At 48.9% G+C, this 19,130-nt stretch overlaps 1 protein-coding gene across 2 annotated transcripts in view; it reads right to left on the bottom strand.

Annotated features, from left to right (window-relative positions):
* Positions 1-295: 295 nt before the first annotated feature.
* The window catches only part of SLU7 (spliceosome associated SLU7), a 313,168-nt gene continuing 294,333 nt past the window's right edge, over positions 296-19,130 (bottom strand). For both annotated transcript variants that reach the window (XM_086931394.1, XM_086931393.1), the window contains exon 16: positions 296-727. In XM_086931394.1, the coding sequence (XP_086787520.1) occupies positions 548-727 (180 nt within the window). In that variant the 3' untranslated portion in view covers positions 296-547. The remainder of the gene's footprint in view (positions 728-19,130) is intronic.

Raw genomic sequence — 19,130 nt, 5'->3', positions numbered from 1 at the left:
AAACAACAACTGATTTACTGAAATTAAGTCAGACCCACCAGAGAAGATATTAGTTAAGTGGCATCTTATCACTCTTATACTGCTATACACTGTAGACATGAATGAGGTTAGTATCTTATCCGCAGTTACAAGACAGGAGCATCCGCTCATGATTCACAAGGCACTGAGAAATCATGGAAACGGACAAGTGAGCAAGGGTTATAGGATAGAAGATCGACAGCATAACCTAGAGTTTTCTCAGGACCGTGGATGTCGTGGTACACTGAGAATCATCCTTAAGTAATAAAATTACTTATTATGTACCAAGAATGGTCTTTATTATTTACTTAAGCAGTCCTGATTTGGATGATATGACAAGAAGAAAATCAGTTTTCAGCAAGTGGCAAAACAGTCATAGTTGTGAGAGAAAGTAAAGGGTCAAGTCTCAAAGTTTTTTGAACGACACAAGTACGTCTTAGTCTGGGAAACAACAGTATAGTTTGGGGAATGTGATTATATACATAGGGGAATCAGTTCAAATGTTCAAGGAACAGTTTGTGATGTTGATTTACTGCCCCAAAAAGGATGCCATAGGATCATCTGGTCTTGGACGTTTCATTCGATATGCCTCCATCTCCTCCTCAGTGGGCTCTTTGGACTCATATATGCTGTTGTATGCCCTCTTCCGCTCATCTATTTGAAGGAGCTCTTGCACGTGCTTAAGTCGGGCCTCCTCAGCGTTCAGAGCCTAATGTCGAAAGGAAAAACGAACAAGTTAAAAACAGTAAAGCATAAAAAAGGATACAAGTTCTGCAAATGTTTGAGATAATCTGAAACAACGTTTTAAGTTTTCAATCAATAACCGAAAGAACAAGTTACTTACCTTCGGTAACGATATATCTGTAAGAAACATTAGTTAGTGTTAGATTCCTTACCTTAGAATATCCCCAGGCGTCAGTCTGGATCCGGAAACTTTTGCGTAGCAGTACCCCTGCGCGTCGGTAGGCGTCGTCTGCAGGCGTCCCCTGCGGCTCCGCGTCCGTCGTTGGCGTCGTGCGCCGTGATGACGTCGCTGGAGTACATAGACGCCGCCTCCGCGCGCTGACGTCAGTTCTTTGCACACAGCATTTCCGCGCCAGAAGACGCAGAGCCATGAGAGAACCAACACTGGTGCCATGTAAAAACTAGGGCCCTGAAAGGGATGTCCTTAACCCTAGGTATCAGTTCGCAGAACGGGGAGGATGGGTGGGTTCGGTAAGGAATCTAACACTAACTAATGTTTCTTACAGATATATCGTTACCGAAGGTAAGTAACTTGTTCATCTGAAAGAAACACGTTAGTGTTAGATTCCTTACCTTAGAATACATACCCCAGCAATACCAACCCCGGTGGTGGGTCTGCAAACCAATACAAAAACTACACCAGAAAGTCCTGGAGGACAGAACGGCCAAAGAAGCCATCCCTCCGGACTTGACTGTCCAAGCAGTAGTGCCTCGCAAAGGTGTGCAGCGAGGCCCACGTAGCCGCTTGGCAAATGTCCTGCAAGGGGACTCCCCGGCCCAGGGCAGTGGTAGCCGCCGTGGCCCGAGTGGAATGGGCCCTCAGCCCAACAGGAGGCTCCTTCCGAGCCAAAGAGTAGCACGCTTTGATGCAGAGGACGACCCATCGAGAGATGGTTCGTTTACAGACCGCCCGTCCCTTCTTCGCACCCACGTAGCCAACAAACAGTTGGTCATCCACCCGGAACTGGCGTGTGCGATCCATATAAAATGAAAGCGCACGTTTTGGGTCCAGACGATGGAGCCGCTCTTCATCCTTTGAAGGATGCGGAGGCGGGAAGAAGGAAGGGAGGGTGATGGACTGCCCGATGTGAAAGGCCGAAACAACCTTGGGCAGGAAAGAAGGCCTAGTCCTCAGAACCACCTTATCAGGATGAATGGACAGGAAAGGAGGTTGGACAGAAAGAGCCTGGAGCTCACTCACTCTCCTGGCAGAGGTGATGGCAACCAGGAAAGCCGTCTTTAAAGTCAGGAGACGGAGAGGACAAGAATGAAGGGGCTCAAAGGGAGCACACATTAGAAAGGTCAGAACCAGGTTCAAATCCCACTGAGGCATCACAAACGGAACAGGTGGAAACATGTGAGTGATGCCTTTCAAGAATCGAGTTACAATCGGGGATTTGAACAAAGAAGGCTGATCAGGAAGCCTCAAAAAGGCTGAAAGGGCAGAAAGGTAGCCCTTGATAGTGCCCAGAGCAGAGCCCTGCTGGGCAAGAGAAAGAAGAAACAGAAGAACCTCCGAAAGAGGGGCAGAAAGAGGATCCACAGCCTTTGCTGTGCACCATGCCACAAATCTGTTCCACCGACAGGCGTATACCGACTTAGTGGAGGGACGCCTGGCTGCCAGAATAACATCACAGACTTCAGGAGGCAAGTCAAATGGCCTCAACTGTCGCCGCTCAATCTCCAAGCATGGAGGTGGAGACTGGACAGGTTCGGGTGGAGGACCGTCCCCTTCTGCTGCGACAGAAGGTCCTCCTGAAGGGGCAGGCGGATCGGGGGACCGACTGACATGCTGAGTAGCTCGGGATACCAATACCTTCGAGCCCAGTCCGGAGCCACAAGGATAACTTGGGCCCGGTCGCGCCTGATCTTCTTCAGCACTCTGGGCAGAAGTGGTATAGGCGGAAAGGCGTATAACAGACCGCAACTCCACTCGCGCCGAAAGACGTCGCCGTGCGAGAGCCGTCTTGGAAACTCCAACGCGCAGAACTGATGACATTGCGCGTTCTCTTCTGTGGCGAATAGATCTAACCAAGGCTCTCCCCATTGCAGAAAGATGCCTTGCGCCACGTCCGAGTTCAGACGCCATTCGTGATCCATCGAGCACCGACGGCTGAGTTCGTCCGCCCTGGCGTTCAGAGAACCTGCCAGGTGTTGAACCGTCAGAGTCACGCCCTGACGTTCCAGCCATTGCCAGAGGCGCAGAGCCTCCTGGCAAAGGGTCCACGACCCCACTCCGCCCTGTTTGTTGCAGTACCACATGGCGGTGGTGTTGTCGGTGAACACCTGCACTACACTCCCGTTGACAAAGGGGAGGAATGCCTTCAGTGCCAGACGAATCGCCCGCAGCTCCAACAGGTTGATATGGAGCCGGGACTCCGCCGGAGACCAGATGCCTCTGATCTCTGCCTCTCCCAAGTGGCCACCCCAGCCCTGGAGGGACGCGTCCGTCACGACAACGTGCTCCGGTTGGGGAAAGGAGAGGGACTTGCCCCTGACCCAATCGCGGTCCGTAAGCCACCACTGCAGTTGCCTCGCAGTGCCCTCCGAGATCAAGACGTGGTCGGACAAGTTGCCCTGATGCTGGGCCCACTGAAACTTCAGGTCCCACTGCAGAGGCCGCATCCGCCACCGGGCGTGATGCACCAGAAGGATGCAGGAAGCCATCAGTCCCAGCAGCCGCAGCGTCAACCTGACCGAAACTCGGGATAGCGGCTGAAAGATGGGAATCAAAGCCTGAATATCCCGAACCCGCCGTTCCGGAGGATAAACCCGAAACTGCGCCGAGTCCAGAACCGCTCCGATGAAAAGGAGCTTTTGAGAGGGACACAGGTGTGATTTCGGCACATTGATGGAGAACCCCAGGTCGTGCAAGAGGTCTGCCGTCATCTGAAGGTGGTGGACAACTGTCTGGGGCGAGCCCGCCTTCAACAACCAGTCGTCTAGGTAGGGGAAGACTGAAACCCCTAACCTGCGCAGATGGGCTGCGACCACCGCCATCACCTTTGTGAACACCCGTGGGGCGCTGGTAAGGCCGAAGGGAAGCACGATAAACTGAAAGTGCTCCAGGCCTACCGTGAACCGCAGGTAGCGCCGGTGGGCCGGCAGGACGGGGATGTGAAAATAGGCGTCCTGCAAGTCCAACGCTACCATCCAGTCTTGTGGGTCTAGAGCAGCCAAGACCTGAGCTAACGTCAACATCTTGAACTTCTCCTTCCGGAGGAAGCCGTTGACGTTCCTTAGATCCAAGATAGGACGTAGGCCCCCCTTGTCCTTCTTGGGCACCAGAAAGTAGTGGGCATAACAACCACGCCCTACTTCTGGCCCAGGAACGCGCTCGATGGCCCCCTTGGCCAAGAGGGCCGTAACTTCCTCCTGCAGAAGCGTCAAGTGGTCCCCCGACACACGGTGGTTCTGCGGTGGCATGGCTGGAGGAGAGGTCTCGAAGGGGAGGGAGTAGCCCCTTCGGACGATTTGCAGCACCCACCTGTCCGAAGTGATCGTGCGCCAGTGAGCGTGGTGATGGCGAACCCTGCCACCCACTGGCGTCACATGGGGCCGAAAGCACGGACTAGGAGGATTTTGAGGTAGATGCTGGGGGGGAGGGTGTGGTCTGACCCCGCCGCTGTCCCCGACCGCCACCACGGCGGTTTCCACGGCCGCCACTGCGTTGAGATGACTGTTGCGGCGCGTGGCTGGCAGCACGTGTGGGGGCGCCCCTTCCTTGGCCACGAAAGGGGCGAAACGAACCCGGTTGCTGACGCTGGGTCGAGAGACCCAAGGACTTGGCCGTGACCCTGGAGTCCTTGAAGCGTTCCAGCGCGTGGTCCGCCTTGTCACCGAAAAGGTGACAGCCATCAAACGGCATGTCCATCAACGTATTCTGGACATCTGCCGAAAAATTGGCGGATCTCAGCCAGGCGTGACGACGAATCGCCACCGTCGTTGACATAGCTCTGCCCAGCGAGTCGGTCGTATCAAGACCACACCTTATTGAATATTTTGCTGCATCTCGGCCCTCAGCTACAGCCTGACCGAGTTTTGCCCGCACCTCCATGGGGCATTCCGGCAGCAGTTCCGCGACCGTATCCCACACAGAGTGGGTGTAGCGGCCCAAGAGGCAGGCGGTGTTGCAAGACCGCAGGCCCAAACTAATGGACGAGAAGACCTTTTTGCCAAATTGGTCATACCTCTTGGATTCCCGGTCGGGCGGGGCCGACAGGAATGCGGACTGGGAGGTCGAGGCCTGGATCACCAGACTCTCAGGAGTGGGGTGGGTAGACAGGAACTTGGGGTCGTCCGGACAAGGACGGTGGCGCCTGGCCACGTTCCGATCAACAGGCGCACCTGAAGCGGGCCTGGACCACGTGCCCAACAGAACGTCCGACAAGGCTTCATTAAACGGCAGCAGTGGCTCCTGTGGGCATGACTGCGGTTTGAAAACCTCGGTGAGGATGTTAGGCCTCACGGCCGCGACGGGGAGCTCAAGGTGTAAGGCCTTGGCAGCCCTCATCAGCACCACAGAGTAAGCAGCTCCCTCCACCGATGCCACGGAAGGAGGAGAGATCAAACCAGGGTTAGGAGAGTCGTCCAGACCACTGGCATCCCCCAAGTCACCTGTCCAGTCCGGATCATACTGGCACTCTCGTGACAGAGGGTCCTCGGACCCCTCCCAACCTTCACCGTATTCTTCATCATCTCCGTATTCGGAGTCAACGACGTAGACCGGCTCCTCGGGGTTCATGGGCCCCATCGGCGCCGGACCCCCAGTGCCGCCCGAAGCCGGCACCGAGGAACCGGCGTCGCGCGGAGGCGGAGCCGCGGGCAACCCCGATGGAATCGGCGCCGGGTTGGATGGGCGTCCATCCGGCGTCGACCCCGAAGGCCCTAGCGGCGCCGGGATCGGCGCCGCCGGCGGCGCCGGGATCGGAGCATCCGACGGCGTCGAGGCAGGGTCAGCAGAACCGCTAGGGCCCCCGGACGGGTTCACTGGGCCCGCAGGCGCCGTGGAACCCGCCGGAGGAGACAGGGCCCTCATGGCCATGAGGAACGCCTCAATCTCCTCAGGCGTCGCACCGTGCCCAGGGACCTGAGGGTATGGGGCAGGCCGCGCCGGCGACTCTCGCGGAGCCGCGGGGTTGGGGTCACCCGAACCCCCGGCCGCATCGCGCGAGCGTCGGGGGGAGTCGGGGGTGCGATGACGACGCCCCGACTTCTTGTGTTTCTTACCTGACGAAGATGACGAGTGGTGTCGGCTTCCGGAACGTTCGGCGCGGCCCCGCGACCGCTCCCTCGAACGCTCTCTCGACCTCCGGCCGGACCGGGACCGCTCCCGGTCCCGACGTGGGGCCGACACCCGGAGCTCCAATAGCTTGCGGGACCGCTCCCGTCTAGCTTTGCTGGTGAGGGCCCGGCAGTCGACGCAGGAGTCCACGTCGTGGTCGGGGCCCAGACACCGGAGGCAGAGGCGGTGATGGTCTGTGACCGACATCGTGCGTTCACAGTCATCACAGTGCTTGAACCCAGGCATCCTAACAGGCACAAAGTGATAATAAATCGAAAAACTTGGTCAAAAGACCGGAGTACTGCTCTTCAGATCTGCGTCCACTGGCGCGGAAAAAAGAAGAACTGACGTCAGCGCGCGGAGGCGGCGTCTATGTACTCCAGCGACGTCATCACGGCGCACGACGCCAACGACGGACGCGGAGCCGCAGGGGACGCCTGCAGACGACGCCTACCGACGCGCAGGGGTACTGCTACGCAAAAGTTTCCGGATCCAGACTGACGCCTGGGGATATTCTAAGGTAAGGAATCTAACACTAACGTGTTTCTTTCAGATATGTCAGACAACGATCTAACCAAATATTTTTATTAGGACATTATGTATGTAAAAATTAAGACAGCATTTACAACTAAAGGGCCTTATTTTTGCTGCTGCGACAATACATAACAACATTTGGAATTTGCAAGCCAAAATGATTTACTGTTGAGTAATCAATAACAGACAGGTGTGCCTTGCCCAAGGTATCAGCACGTCACTGGAGACTTGTGCAGTCAGAACTAAGAGCCCAACAGAGCAGCCTTCCCCTACAGCGCAGAGTTGGAACTGTGCATGTTAGAGTCAAAAGTGGAAAAAAACTGTTGCAGGGATTTATCAACAGGACTTTTTGAAAATCGCAGACAATGGTTATGTGTTTAATTGCAAACCTTCAACAAACGGCAAATAAGGAAGGGACTCGCAATATGGGTTTCAACTGCTTTGTGTGCACATATTTCAAATATTCAGGTTATAAATAGCATTTTACAACATTAGACTGAAACCTGCAATGATCACGGATAGTTTACACCACTGGGATGGCTACTGATCAATCTATTGGAAAATTGCTGTTTATAACAGTCGTAGAGGTGGCAGGAATAGTTACTAGGCAAAAAATCTAAGAAGGTATGTGGCCCACCAAGATTCTGTCTGACCTACATAAAGGTGAACTAAGTACATGAGCTTTGGTGTATGCCTCTATCATTGCATTTGCGAACATGCAGCTCCCTGGGTGTAAAAAGCAAAGTGTGCTTCGCTTTAAACAAGTGAGAGCAAAATGCTCTTGCTCAAAGTGGAACACACTTGTTTGCTATGGGATGCAGCTGACCGCCATCCCATGGCAAACCACAAGGTCCTGTGGGTGGGCACCCTGGGACATTGCAGGAGCCAGCCCTGGGGGGGTGGGGGTCGTGGCGGTCCCAAGGGCCAGTGGTCCCAAGGGCCCTTCCCATTTAGAAAATTGCCCGGGAGGTGGTGGTCCCTGGGGCAGTGGGGGGCACGGCCCCCCCCCCCCCTCGCATTTAAGTATAGTAGCCTCGGGGAGGTGAAAACACATAAAATGAATTGTAAAAAGTGGTGCTAGTCATCGTGAACAAGGCTGCGACTGACAGCCGAAACGTGTTGATGAATATTTAATTTCCGGAATAAAATCCAGTGAAACCCTCAGGAGTGCCGACATTTTGTAACAGAAGGTAGTTTAAAACATATATACATAGAAACCCATTCCTGTTACTTTTAAAACAAGTGCTACCAGCTATTAAACTAGACATTTTCCATTAAACAGGAGTGCAGGCTTCTTCTTGATTCGGAGAGGAGTGTTTTAGATATTTAAATGAGAGGTGCGTGATATTCGCCTTTTACGTGCACCACCGGAGGTTAGGATGCAAACCAACAAAGCCACACCAAAGATTTATACTAATGTTGGCTAGCACCACACTGGTTCATGCCGATTAAAGGCTGTATTAAGTATTAAGTAATTTGTAGCATAATGATTAATGAAAGGATCATTTTGCGTAAACATAACCATGCACTATATAATCGAATTTGATGTATGCTCTTGAATAGGTAATGAGCAACTTCAATATGGCGCCTATGCTTGCTATGGGGTAATTGTCCCTTCTTTACTTCTATGTATGTGAATAATGCTTTATTAACATGCTGTCTTCGCTGTGCCATGAACACCGAAGAAGGCTCCGTGCCGAAACGAGTTTGTTTACAGGCTGCTAAAAATAAAAAGTTTACAAGCGCCCCCCAAGAGTGCGGTAATTCTTTTACAAAACAAAGAATCTGAGCGAGAATATATATATATATATATATATATATATATATATATATATATATATATATATATATATATATATATATATCTCGAAGCTCCGCAAGTCTGCAACCGGCAACAAGTTAGCAACAAATCGGCACTCACAGCAGAGGTTTAAACCTAAGTAAGGTTTATTTTGCGCAAAATTAATCCAAACCAGACGCGTTTCAGCACTTGCCTTCGTCAGTGTCAGCTGGCGACGGCAAGGCGCAAGTTAAATCAGGCATAATTCATTGAAACAAAAAACGGATCATAATACAAATCAAAGCGCCATCTTGGAGTGATGAAATAACGCTATTTACAGTGCAAAGAATAAGCTTGCTCGAGCAATGCGTACATAGCTGTGCAATTAATCATCTTCAATCATGTCTGTTAATGAAAGTATATGTTTCAAAACATTAAGTCCTGGATGGGCGATTGTTAATTACAAATTGTACCTGAAAACATAAATCAGCATAAGAGTCATTGCTCGACTGAACATTTCCAAGTTCGTATACAGTCCAAGTAACCTAATCCCCATATTCTCCACAAACATGGCAATGATTGAGGCCTGGATGGCCGTGATTAAACACAAATTAAATACCAGGATTTACATTGCCATACCAAATTACCCTAAATCAAAAGAAAGGGGAGGAGGGGGGGGGGGTTAATCTGTAAACCAAATGATATCAGCAGCATTTCAGTATTGCTTGAGTTTACTACAGACAGTGACACAGTTCAGGATTCGGGGATCGTGTTTATAGGTGTGATAGTAGCTCTTCCCCTGCATTGAGTCCTCCTGGTGACTTGGTTTGGAGGTCGATAATGTATCGTGACTCCAAACGTCTAAGCCGCCGTTTCAGATCTCCACCCCTAATGTCTTGAGGGATGCAGTCTAAGCTGAAGAAGCTAAGTTGAGTTCTATCGCTGTTATGGTGACTCGCAAAACGCCGGGCCATCGGATAGCTTTCATCTTTATTAGCAATGGCCCGTTGATGCTCTAAGATCCTGAGCTTAACTGCTTTCGTAGTGCTTCCTACGTACATCCGTCCGCAGGGGCACTTCAGGCAGTATACCACAAATGTGGTTGAACAAGTGATGAACTTGTTAATTTTGATCTTAGATTCCCTATGTGGCACCTGATAGCTTAATACCCTCTGGCTATTACTGCAGGCCTTGCATTTCCCGCATGGGTACGAGCCATGCATTGCCTGCAGTTCTCCTTTCGACCTGCCCTTCGGTAGGTGGCTAGTGGCCAGTCTGTCTTTTAGTTATCTTAATCTTCTAAAAGTTATCATGGGATGTTGCTGTAGGTCCTTCCCAATCACATTGTCAGATTGGAGGATCCCCCAATTTTTGACCATGATGGCTCTAACTTTATTAGCTGTCACTGAATAGTTGGTAATGAGTCTTATAATGCCACTTCCACCTTTGGGAATATCGATCTTTTTATCCTGTAGGAGGGTATGTCTTTCAACTTTCTCTGCCTTCTTCTCAGCTTGTTGGAGGGTAGATGCAGAATAGCCGCGAGATATAAAGCGTCTCACGCTTTTTTGTGCGGCCTCTGCATAATCTCTCTCCAGAGAACTGTTGCGCTTAATCCTCAACAGTTCCCCGTAGGGGATACTCTTAACCAGGGAGGTCGGATGGCTACTGCGTCCGTGGAGGATAGAGTTACCCGCCGTCTCTTTTCTGTAGAGGGCGGTCTGGATTGTGCCTGAATCAACGAAAACCCTGAGATCTAAGTAATTAACCTCTCTCTTACTCATTGAGCAGGTAAATTGCAGGTTAAGGTCATTTTGGTTAAGAATCGTAATGTACTCTTGTGCTGAGAGCTCAGACCCCCTCCAAATAAGGAAGAGGTCGTCAATGTACCTTCTCCAGCATATCACATTGTCCACCCAAGGGGTTTTATCATCTGCCCAGGCCACCTGCTTCTCCCACCAGCCCACGAAAAGGTTCGCGTAGCTGGGGGCGAAGCAGGTGCCCATCGCAGTCCCCCTTACTTGCCTGTATCGTTGATTCTGGAAGATAAAAATGTTGGTATTTAAACAAAAAGATATAAAGTCCAAAGTCATTTTACTGTGCTCCAGGTATCGGGCGGGTCGAAGATTCAAAAAAGTCTTAACTGCTGTAATTCCGTCATGGAGTCTGATGCTCGTATAGAGGCTCGAGATGTCCATAGTGATCATCAATAAATCATCCTCCCATTCCACGCCTTGCATTTGCCTCAAAAAATCTTTGGAGTCCTTGGTGTAAGAACTTAGCTGCGAAACCCATGGGGCCAAGAATGAATCGATGAATTTCGACATTTTTTCAGTTAATCCACCGATGGATGACACGATAGGTCTCCCTGGTGGTTGCGTGGCGTGTTTGTGGATCTTTGGGAGGTGATAAAAACTCGGTAGTTTCGGTTGTTTATTCTGTAGGAATAAGTATTTCTCCCTGCTTAGTATTCCTTTTCCATACCATTGTTCAACAAGGGAGTGGTAATCCCGAATACTCTCCTGATACTCTCGTTCCGTTGTAGGCATGTAGTTATTGCGGTCTTGTAATTGACAGAGGGCTTCCTTACAATACTGCTCACGACTCTGGATAACAACATTCCCGCCCTTGTCGGAGGGTTTATCACTATAGAGTCGTCCTGTTGCAAGCTAGTGATTGCTTTCCGTTGTTTAAAAGAAAGGTTCCAGTTGATGTTCTTCTTCTGTGATTCTTCGAGTTTGGAAAGCCTCTGTAAGTCTTGGTTCAAAGCTTCTGAAAAAACATCCAATGCATCCATTGGTGTCTGTGGGAGAAACCGAGAGGTTGGCTTGAAAGTACTAGGTTCACCAATCTGGGTTATGCCTATGGACGTACCCCTTCCAGCTGTATCGATTGACGGTGCAGCTTGACTCAATCCTTCTTCCAATAGGTCTTCAAGTACAGCTAAACCCTCTAGATCACTGATGCTCTTCTCAGTAGGATCAATGTGAGCTGTATATATATATATATATATATATATATATATATATATATACTCCAACATCAGCTCACTACGAACAGATTGCCCGGACACCTTTTCTGTGCAATTAAATAAAGATTTATTGGCAACAACAACGCGTTTCGGCGGTTAAGCCTTGATCACGCATATATATATATTATTATATATATCTTAAACACTCAAACATTTTTAAAACACTCCCAGTAAGTGGATGATGTGACCACTGATGCAATCTGAGATTTCATCAGTGATGTCACTGACCAGGTCATGTGTGATGTAATATGTGAGGTCATAAGCGAGGGCGCAAGTTCTAGTTAGCTCTGCTAACTAGAACTGCTGAATTTCACTGGTTTTGTACAAGTGAAATCTGAGCCTAACTACAACATCCCTCTAACCTTTGATTTTTTTAAGTGAATTTCAATGCGTTATTTAACGAGTAGTCGCATTTGCAGACTGGTAGAGAAAGGGGGCTGGGCCTCTGACCAGCTCTCAGGAATGCTGCTGTGTTGGACTTACTGAAGGGAACAGGAGGACTTCTGGGCCCCCAAGAATCCTTAGCATCCAAGGATGCATCCCACAACCAGCAGTGCACGAGGAGACCTGTTTTGCAAAGAGGTGGAGAAAAGGGTTGTGGCCTCCAAAGATCTCTCAGCAATCCCGCTGTGTGGGACTGGAAGGAACAGGAGGACTTGTTGGCCCCTATGGACAGGCCTCTGAAGCCAAGGGGACTTCATGCCATCAGCAAAAGTAGATGCTTCTACCATTAATGGGGCAGAGATCTAAGAATACATCAAAACAAAATGGTTACTTAGGTTACTTACCTGTAGGAGTAATTTTGCGGCTTGAAGAATTTTGTGGATTCATATGCTATGCAGTATTCTGCAATCTAGAAGTTGGGTCCAGAATTTCTTGTGTATAGTAGACCTTTTGTTTTGTTTGGCATCAACAACCCCACCATTTGGTGCTTGTTCCATGTGACCTCAGACACCCTTCCCGGAAGCTCCATGCTTGGCCGCTATCTTCAGATTTTTAGAGTGTGCTCTTGGCTTGCCTTCTAGTTGAAGGCCAGCTTTTTTATGACATTTTGATTGTCTGTGTTGTCCATTTTGAAAGTGTACCTTTTGTAACTGTTTCTCCTGTGTTGTTTTGAAATTAATTCAATAGTTGTTTCCCTTTCCTGATGTTAATTGTTTTATCTATGTAATACATATTTGCCTTTCGGGCATCCAGAGTATGCAAAGCTTTTTTTGCTTGAGTCTTTGGATTTTGGAAAAGACTTGGAATTTGTAGTGTTTGGTTTATGAAACGGAGCTATGACCTAAGAAAGGAATTGAGTTTTAGTTACTAAGACTACTCTGTCTTTATCTATTTGAATGTACGGTTCCTGAGACTAGCTGGCTGATCATTCCTGAGGCGGAAGCCGGGAATGCAACATCGTGTCTATTTTAAAATTGTGCTTCTTTGTTTTTAACATTGTGTCCTTGCTACTTTTGCACATACCTTCACTCGGACTTTCCCACCGCAGCCGATTAGGTGCTGTCGGGTGGGGATCTCTCTAGCCGCCATCTTAGCTGAGGATTGGGTCGGGGGACTAGTTGCTCGTCCCTTCCGCCCTCATTGACTTAAGAGCCACGCCGCTGCCTACGCGCGCAGACTAGCTGGCTGATTATTCCTGAGGCAGAAGCCGGGAATTCAACATCGCGCCTATTTTAAAATCGTGCTTCTTTGTTTTTAACATTGTGTCCTTGCTTCTTTTGCGCATACCTTCACTCGGACTTTCCCACCGCAGCCGATTAGGTGCTGTCGGGTGGGGATCTCTCTAGCCGCCATCTTAGCTGAGGATTGGGTCGGCGGACTAGTTGCTCGCCCCTCCCGCCCTCATTGACTTAAATGGCCACACCTTATCGGACGCGCAGCGGACGAGCGCAGTGGGCGCGCCAAAGGCAAGCCCGTCTGCACCCGTCCGAGGCCGACCGGGGCCAGGGGCCTTAAACCTTACATCTTCAGCACCAGTAATAACATCCTATAGCTCTTGTAAACTCCACGAGCTAAGGTGCAATGCCCCTAAACCATGCAACCACTCTTGGCACCCAGCTACCCCCTAGACCACTTGCTCCTCGTGCGGCTTTCATTTTAAGGGAGCATCCCCTAACAAAATTCTCCTGATTAAGTACAAGATGTTCCTTCTAAACTGTAGATCCCTTGTAAAACACTCCCTAGAAATCCACCTACTTATTTAGGATCTCGATACAGATATCGTTTTCTTGACTGATACATGGCTTACTGATGATTCTGAACCAGACCTTGTCCAAGCCATTCCCCTTGGGTACCAAATAGCTCGCCTAGATCGTAAAACTGGGAAGGAGGGGAAAAGCCATCATCTTCAGGGACACGTTTCAGTGCCGTAGTTCTCACCATCCAATTCCGGATTGTGAAAGCCTATCATTTGCTGTAGATTTCTCCCCTACCTATACGTTTTCGGGAATTCTTCTATACCGTCCCCCTGGAACCTTAGGTGACTTCGCCTCCAACCTCCCTCCCATACTAGCTTGTCTAGCGACTACGCCAGACAATTTCACTCTTCTGGGGGACCTCAATATCCATTTTGACGACACCTCCAATCCCAGTTCCCTTCACCTGCTCAACAGTCTAGCGGCCTTACAACTTACCCAGTTAGTAGCCAATCCTACCCACATGAAAGGCCATCTCCTCGACCCCATCTTTACTAACTGTCCTGAGCTGGAAGTCTGTACTCCTTCCCCCATCTCATGGTTGGACCACCATTTAATCTCCTTCGCCTGGACGGCTCCTAACTCACACCTACCGCAACAAACTAATATTTCTCTACATAGAAACTGGTCCAAACTACCTCTGGATGAATGGCGGACGACCCTGGATAACACCAGACCCCATAACAACCCAGACCCCACCTCAGCAAACGAGGATTTTAACAGCTGGATTTCCAAATCCTTAGACTCTGTACTCCCTTTAAATCGCATGGAATCCAAGAATAGCTCTAAAACTGCCCCCTGGTACTCCCCTGTACTACGTGAATTAAAATCCAAATGCAAACGTCTGGAAAGGAAGTGGAGACTAGATTTTACCCCCGCCAGTAAAAATAACTACAGAGATTTGCTCAGGACTTACAAAAGGGAGATTAAATCGGCCCAATCAGTCTTTTTTGCAGAGAAAATCAACACAGCAGCCTCATAACCAAAATAAATCTACCGTATTGCATAAACCCTCCTAAAACGCTGAGAGCAGCCCCTCGACCCTTCCAATGCACAAGCCCGCTGTAATAATTTAGCTAAGTTCTTCTCTGAAAATACTCATATTATCTATTCCTCTTTTCCGCTCTTCCCTACTTCTGCTCAAATCAGCAACTATCCCCTCCACTGATATCCACCGCACCGCTTCCCTGCAATCCTTTCCTCCTCTCAACCTCACGATATTAAATTCCATACTACCTCTGGTAAAATCAGCCTCCCCCAATGACCCGGCCCCTCCACGCACTCTGAATATGGTAAATGACAAAATTTTCACAACGGTACTCAACCTACTTAACTCCTCTCTAGCCACGGGCTCAGTTCCACCTCCCTGGAAATGCGCTATGGTTAAGGCCCTTCTAAAAACACCAAACCTTGACCAGACAGACCTAAAAAACTATAGGCCTATCTCCCTACTCCCCTGGATGAGTAAAATACTCGAAAAATATGCCAACACCTCACTAGTAGACTTCATCGAGTCTAACCACCTGCCCGATGACTCCCAAACTGGTTTTCGCCCCATGCATGGGACCGAAACTGCGCTATTGGCAGTGACGGAGGAGGCACGGAAGATCTTGGACCAGGGAGGATCAGCGGCCATAATCCTCTGGACCCAAGTGCCGCCTTCGACACTGTCAATCATAGCGCACTTCTCCTACGGCTTGCAAACATCGGGATCTCGGGTAAGGCTATATCCTGGCTTGGATCCTTCCTAACCGATCGTTCTTTTCAAGTACTTGAGGGTACCTTCACTTCCCCAAGTAAGCCCCTTCTCTGCGAGGTTCCACAGGGCTCGTCCTTGAGCCCAACACTGTTTAATGTCTATATGGGGCCACTAGCTGAGGTAGTCCGTCCATTCGGAATCAAAATCCTCACATACACGGACGACACTCAGCTAGTGGTGTCCCTCAACCAACTAAATACAAACCCTTAGGGCCTACCTGGAAGAAGTCACCAATTGGATGACCCGGTCATACCTCAAACTGAACAGCGATAAAACCAAGCTAATGCTCTTAGGCAACCCTTCCCCATTAGCTCTCAAGGCACTCTGGCCTCCCTCACTAGGTCCACCTCCCACCCCTAAGGAAAAAATCAAGAGCCTAGGAATATGGCTTGATAAATGCCTCAACCTAAACGCCCAAGCCACTAAACTATGGGCGACTTGTTTTGGCCTACTCAGGCTAATACGAAAGATCCTTCCTTTATTGCCCTTCCAAGCCAGGAAAATAATGGTCCAAGGACTTGTCCTTTCCACACTGGACTTCGGAAACGCCCTGTACCTAGGAGCCCCCTAATCCACCCTCAACACTCTCCAGATTGTACAGAATTGCGCGGCACGTACACTTCTCCAAATCCCCCGGCGTCTTTCGGTAAAGTCCGGTCTGAGGAACCTCCACTGGTTGCCAGTTAGACGAAGAATTGAGTTCAAGACTCTCTGTATTTCCCATCGAGCCTACTGGAAAACTGGACCTCCCATCAATCACTCTCTGATCACTGCATAAAACCCCGTAAGACAACTCAGATCATCAACCTCCTTCCTGGTGACAGTCCACAGGATCAAAAAAAACAGATGTGGAGGCCGGTTCTTTTCATACAACGCATCAAAGCTCTGGAACTCCCTCTCCCTCAATCTGTGCACAGAACCGAATCTACTGTCCTTTCGCAAGCAGCTAAAAACACTGCTTTTTTCTCACCTTGATTAACTTTCTTCCCTACCACCAGCACCAGTCTGTAGCGCTAGAACGCCTTAGGGTAACTATCGTGCTCTATAAATTTTCTTTTCATTTCATTCATTTCTGTATGGTGAGCGCTTGAAATTAATTTACTCTGAGTCATAGCTGTTACAAAAAAATGCTGCTTTAAATATGATCAACTTTAAACTTGCCTTAAAGATTTCATTACAAGACAGGAGGCTACATTATGCATTAATCTTTTTAATGCAGCTCACAGCCGCTTACATCACAAAGGTTAAGAATAGAACTAAATGACATAACAGTGTCCATAAAAGGCGTGTGCCAAGATAAATCAGCCTCTTTTAAATGCGGCTCACAACAGATAAGTAACCTCTTACAATCCTTACTAACTTTATACCAGTTTGCCAGCTATGACTGTACTTTTATTCTGACATGATGTCTAACTTTATTATTGAACTGTTTACTGTCATTATTAGCAAATGAAAATGTCTATTTCCACGTTTTTTACCTGCTTTGTTGTGTGACTCGTTCCCAACCTTCCCCTCGATCGCTGCCTCTCCCCACGATCTCCCCCCTTCATCCCCTCGACTTCCAATCTATGGTTGTCGCGTGTCCTCCCAAAACCGACCGTTTTTCCAGCCCCGCGTTTTCCTGTGCAAACCCTCTCCTTTCCTTCGTCATCCATAGGATTATTTATTACCGGCGCTGATACACTCGCGCCCCTTAAACGCGAACAGACGCGATCTTTAATAGTATTTATCTATTTACCGGCGCTGATACACTCGCGCCCCTCAAACGCGAACAAACGCAATCTCTAAATCCCTCCAACGCGAGTCTGAGGAATGCACCCTAGCAACGGCGGCGCGAAGCGATACGCCTCCTAAGTGCCATTCCTCCGTCGCTATGCATCAGCTGCTCGAGCGCTTCGGTTATTTTACCGACTGCCCTACGATCAGCTGTTCCTCCACTGCAAGTCCTTCGGTAGCATTTCTACGCGTCAATACACCAATTCTAGCGCATCAGCTGCCTTCTTAGGCTTAAATTCCCTACCTTTTAATCGGCATTAATAGTTACTGGCTCATTTTACTGGCTCATTTAAAAAAAAAAAAAAAAACTATATATCTATTACTACTTTCAAATTACCACTATTTAATTCAGCTTAAGCTTCCTGCCCTTGATATATAAGCATAAAAAATTAAAAAAATATATATATATTAAGGGAGCTAATTCCAAACCCTGTAATCCTACTTACCTGTCATTTCTGATCTAGAATCAGATGACGCCATGGCAAGCTCCCCCAACCATAACTCTGATAATTTCAAATCCTTCCTTCAAAAGGAGATGAGGACCTGTATGTTAAATACATTCCGTGAACTTATGTCCAATAAAAGGTCCCTCTTACCTGATGATGACACTTCAGACCTGGAAGCTGATCACTCCAAATCTACCAAAAAAATTAAACACTGTATGAATACCGATGGAGGTCGCGCTACCTCATCCGAGATGGGAGGTCCAAGCACCTCTAAAGGCATGGGAGGTCCAAGCACCTCAAAAGGCATGGGAGGTCCAAGCACCTCAAAAAGCATGGGTGGCCCAAGCGCCCCAAAAGGTAACGTTGCCCATAGCGGCATGAATTTAACAAGCGCCAACTCTAGTTCAGAGGAAGACTAATTCTCCCTGGATCCTGAGGACGAATTCGTCCTAAACCTTGACGAGCAAAATACCGATGAATGGGATTTTAACCCTCACTCAGAGGCGAACTCCTCCCCCTCGTCAAAGGACGCGATCCTTGATCCTCTCGGTGCCGAAATGTTCTCCCCAGAAAACATCTCCCACCCTAACAGCAAAAGGTGGTACCCCCACGACCATGTAGCTAAGTTCGTCACTAAATGGCTGAGAAACTCTCTTCAAAGAGAATCTCGCAACACCATGAGATATGAGTGCCAGACTCCCAATCTAGACCCCGACTTAATCAAGTTCCTATTCAAACTACGCAAGGACAAAAGAAAAGGTCTAGAAAGAGCCCTTAAAACATGTCAAGACTACCTTCTTGACCTTCTGGGTCCCCTACCCAGAATCCTAGACCTCGCTGAGGAATCACATATCTCCAACACACCCCTAGACATTAACCTGATTAAAGGTTGGAGCCAGAGAGCAATTGTACTACTGGGTAATGCCAACTCCTCCCTCAATATTGAAAGGAGAAAATCTGTCCTCATCAGAATCAACCCCAAACTCGGGGACCTTGCAGAGAAAGAGCCAACAACTAAACCTAATGGCCTCCTCTTTGGACAAGATATGATCAAAACCCTTGGCAAGTAAGTGGCGACCTTTACAGCCTTAGACAAAGCCCAAAACAACATGAAGCGTGTTTTTGGCCAGGCCGGTGGAAGAGGCCGTTCTTCCGGCCGTGGTAATTTCTGGCCTTTCACCTACGGAAGGAAGAGGTTCATCCGGTAGAGGTAGAGGCTTCTACCCCTCCAACTCCAGACAGTACTTCCCACAAAGAGGAAGAGGCTCACGCGGAAGAGGCTTTCCCGCTCATGGTGCTCCCAACAACACCACCTCAAGTAAGTGCACCCCTTTCTTCTTCCCCTCCAAAAGTCGGCGGCAGACTAAAACATTTCCTTCATGTTTGGGAATCCCTGACCCAAGATCCATGGGTTCTAGAAACAGTTCAGGGCTTCAAAATAGACTTCACAGAGATTCCTTTCCAATCTACCATTCCCAATCCTATGACTCTTTCTCCGGAGCATCTAGAAATTGTCAAAGAAGAGGTTTCCTCTATGTTAAAGAAGGGCGCAATAATAGA

Source organism: Lissotriton vulgaris, chromosome 7 (assembly GCF_964263255.1).
Source record: "Lissotriton vulgaris chromosome 7, aLisVul1.2, whole genome shotgun sequence".
NCBI classification, from domain to species: domain Eukaryota; kingdom Metazoa; phylum Chordata; class Amphibia; order Caudata; family Salamandridae; genus Lissotriton; species Lissotriton vulgaris.
The sequence above is the reverse complement of the archived record's forward strand: the minus strand, read 5'-3'. Positions and strand labels throughout refer to the sequence as shown.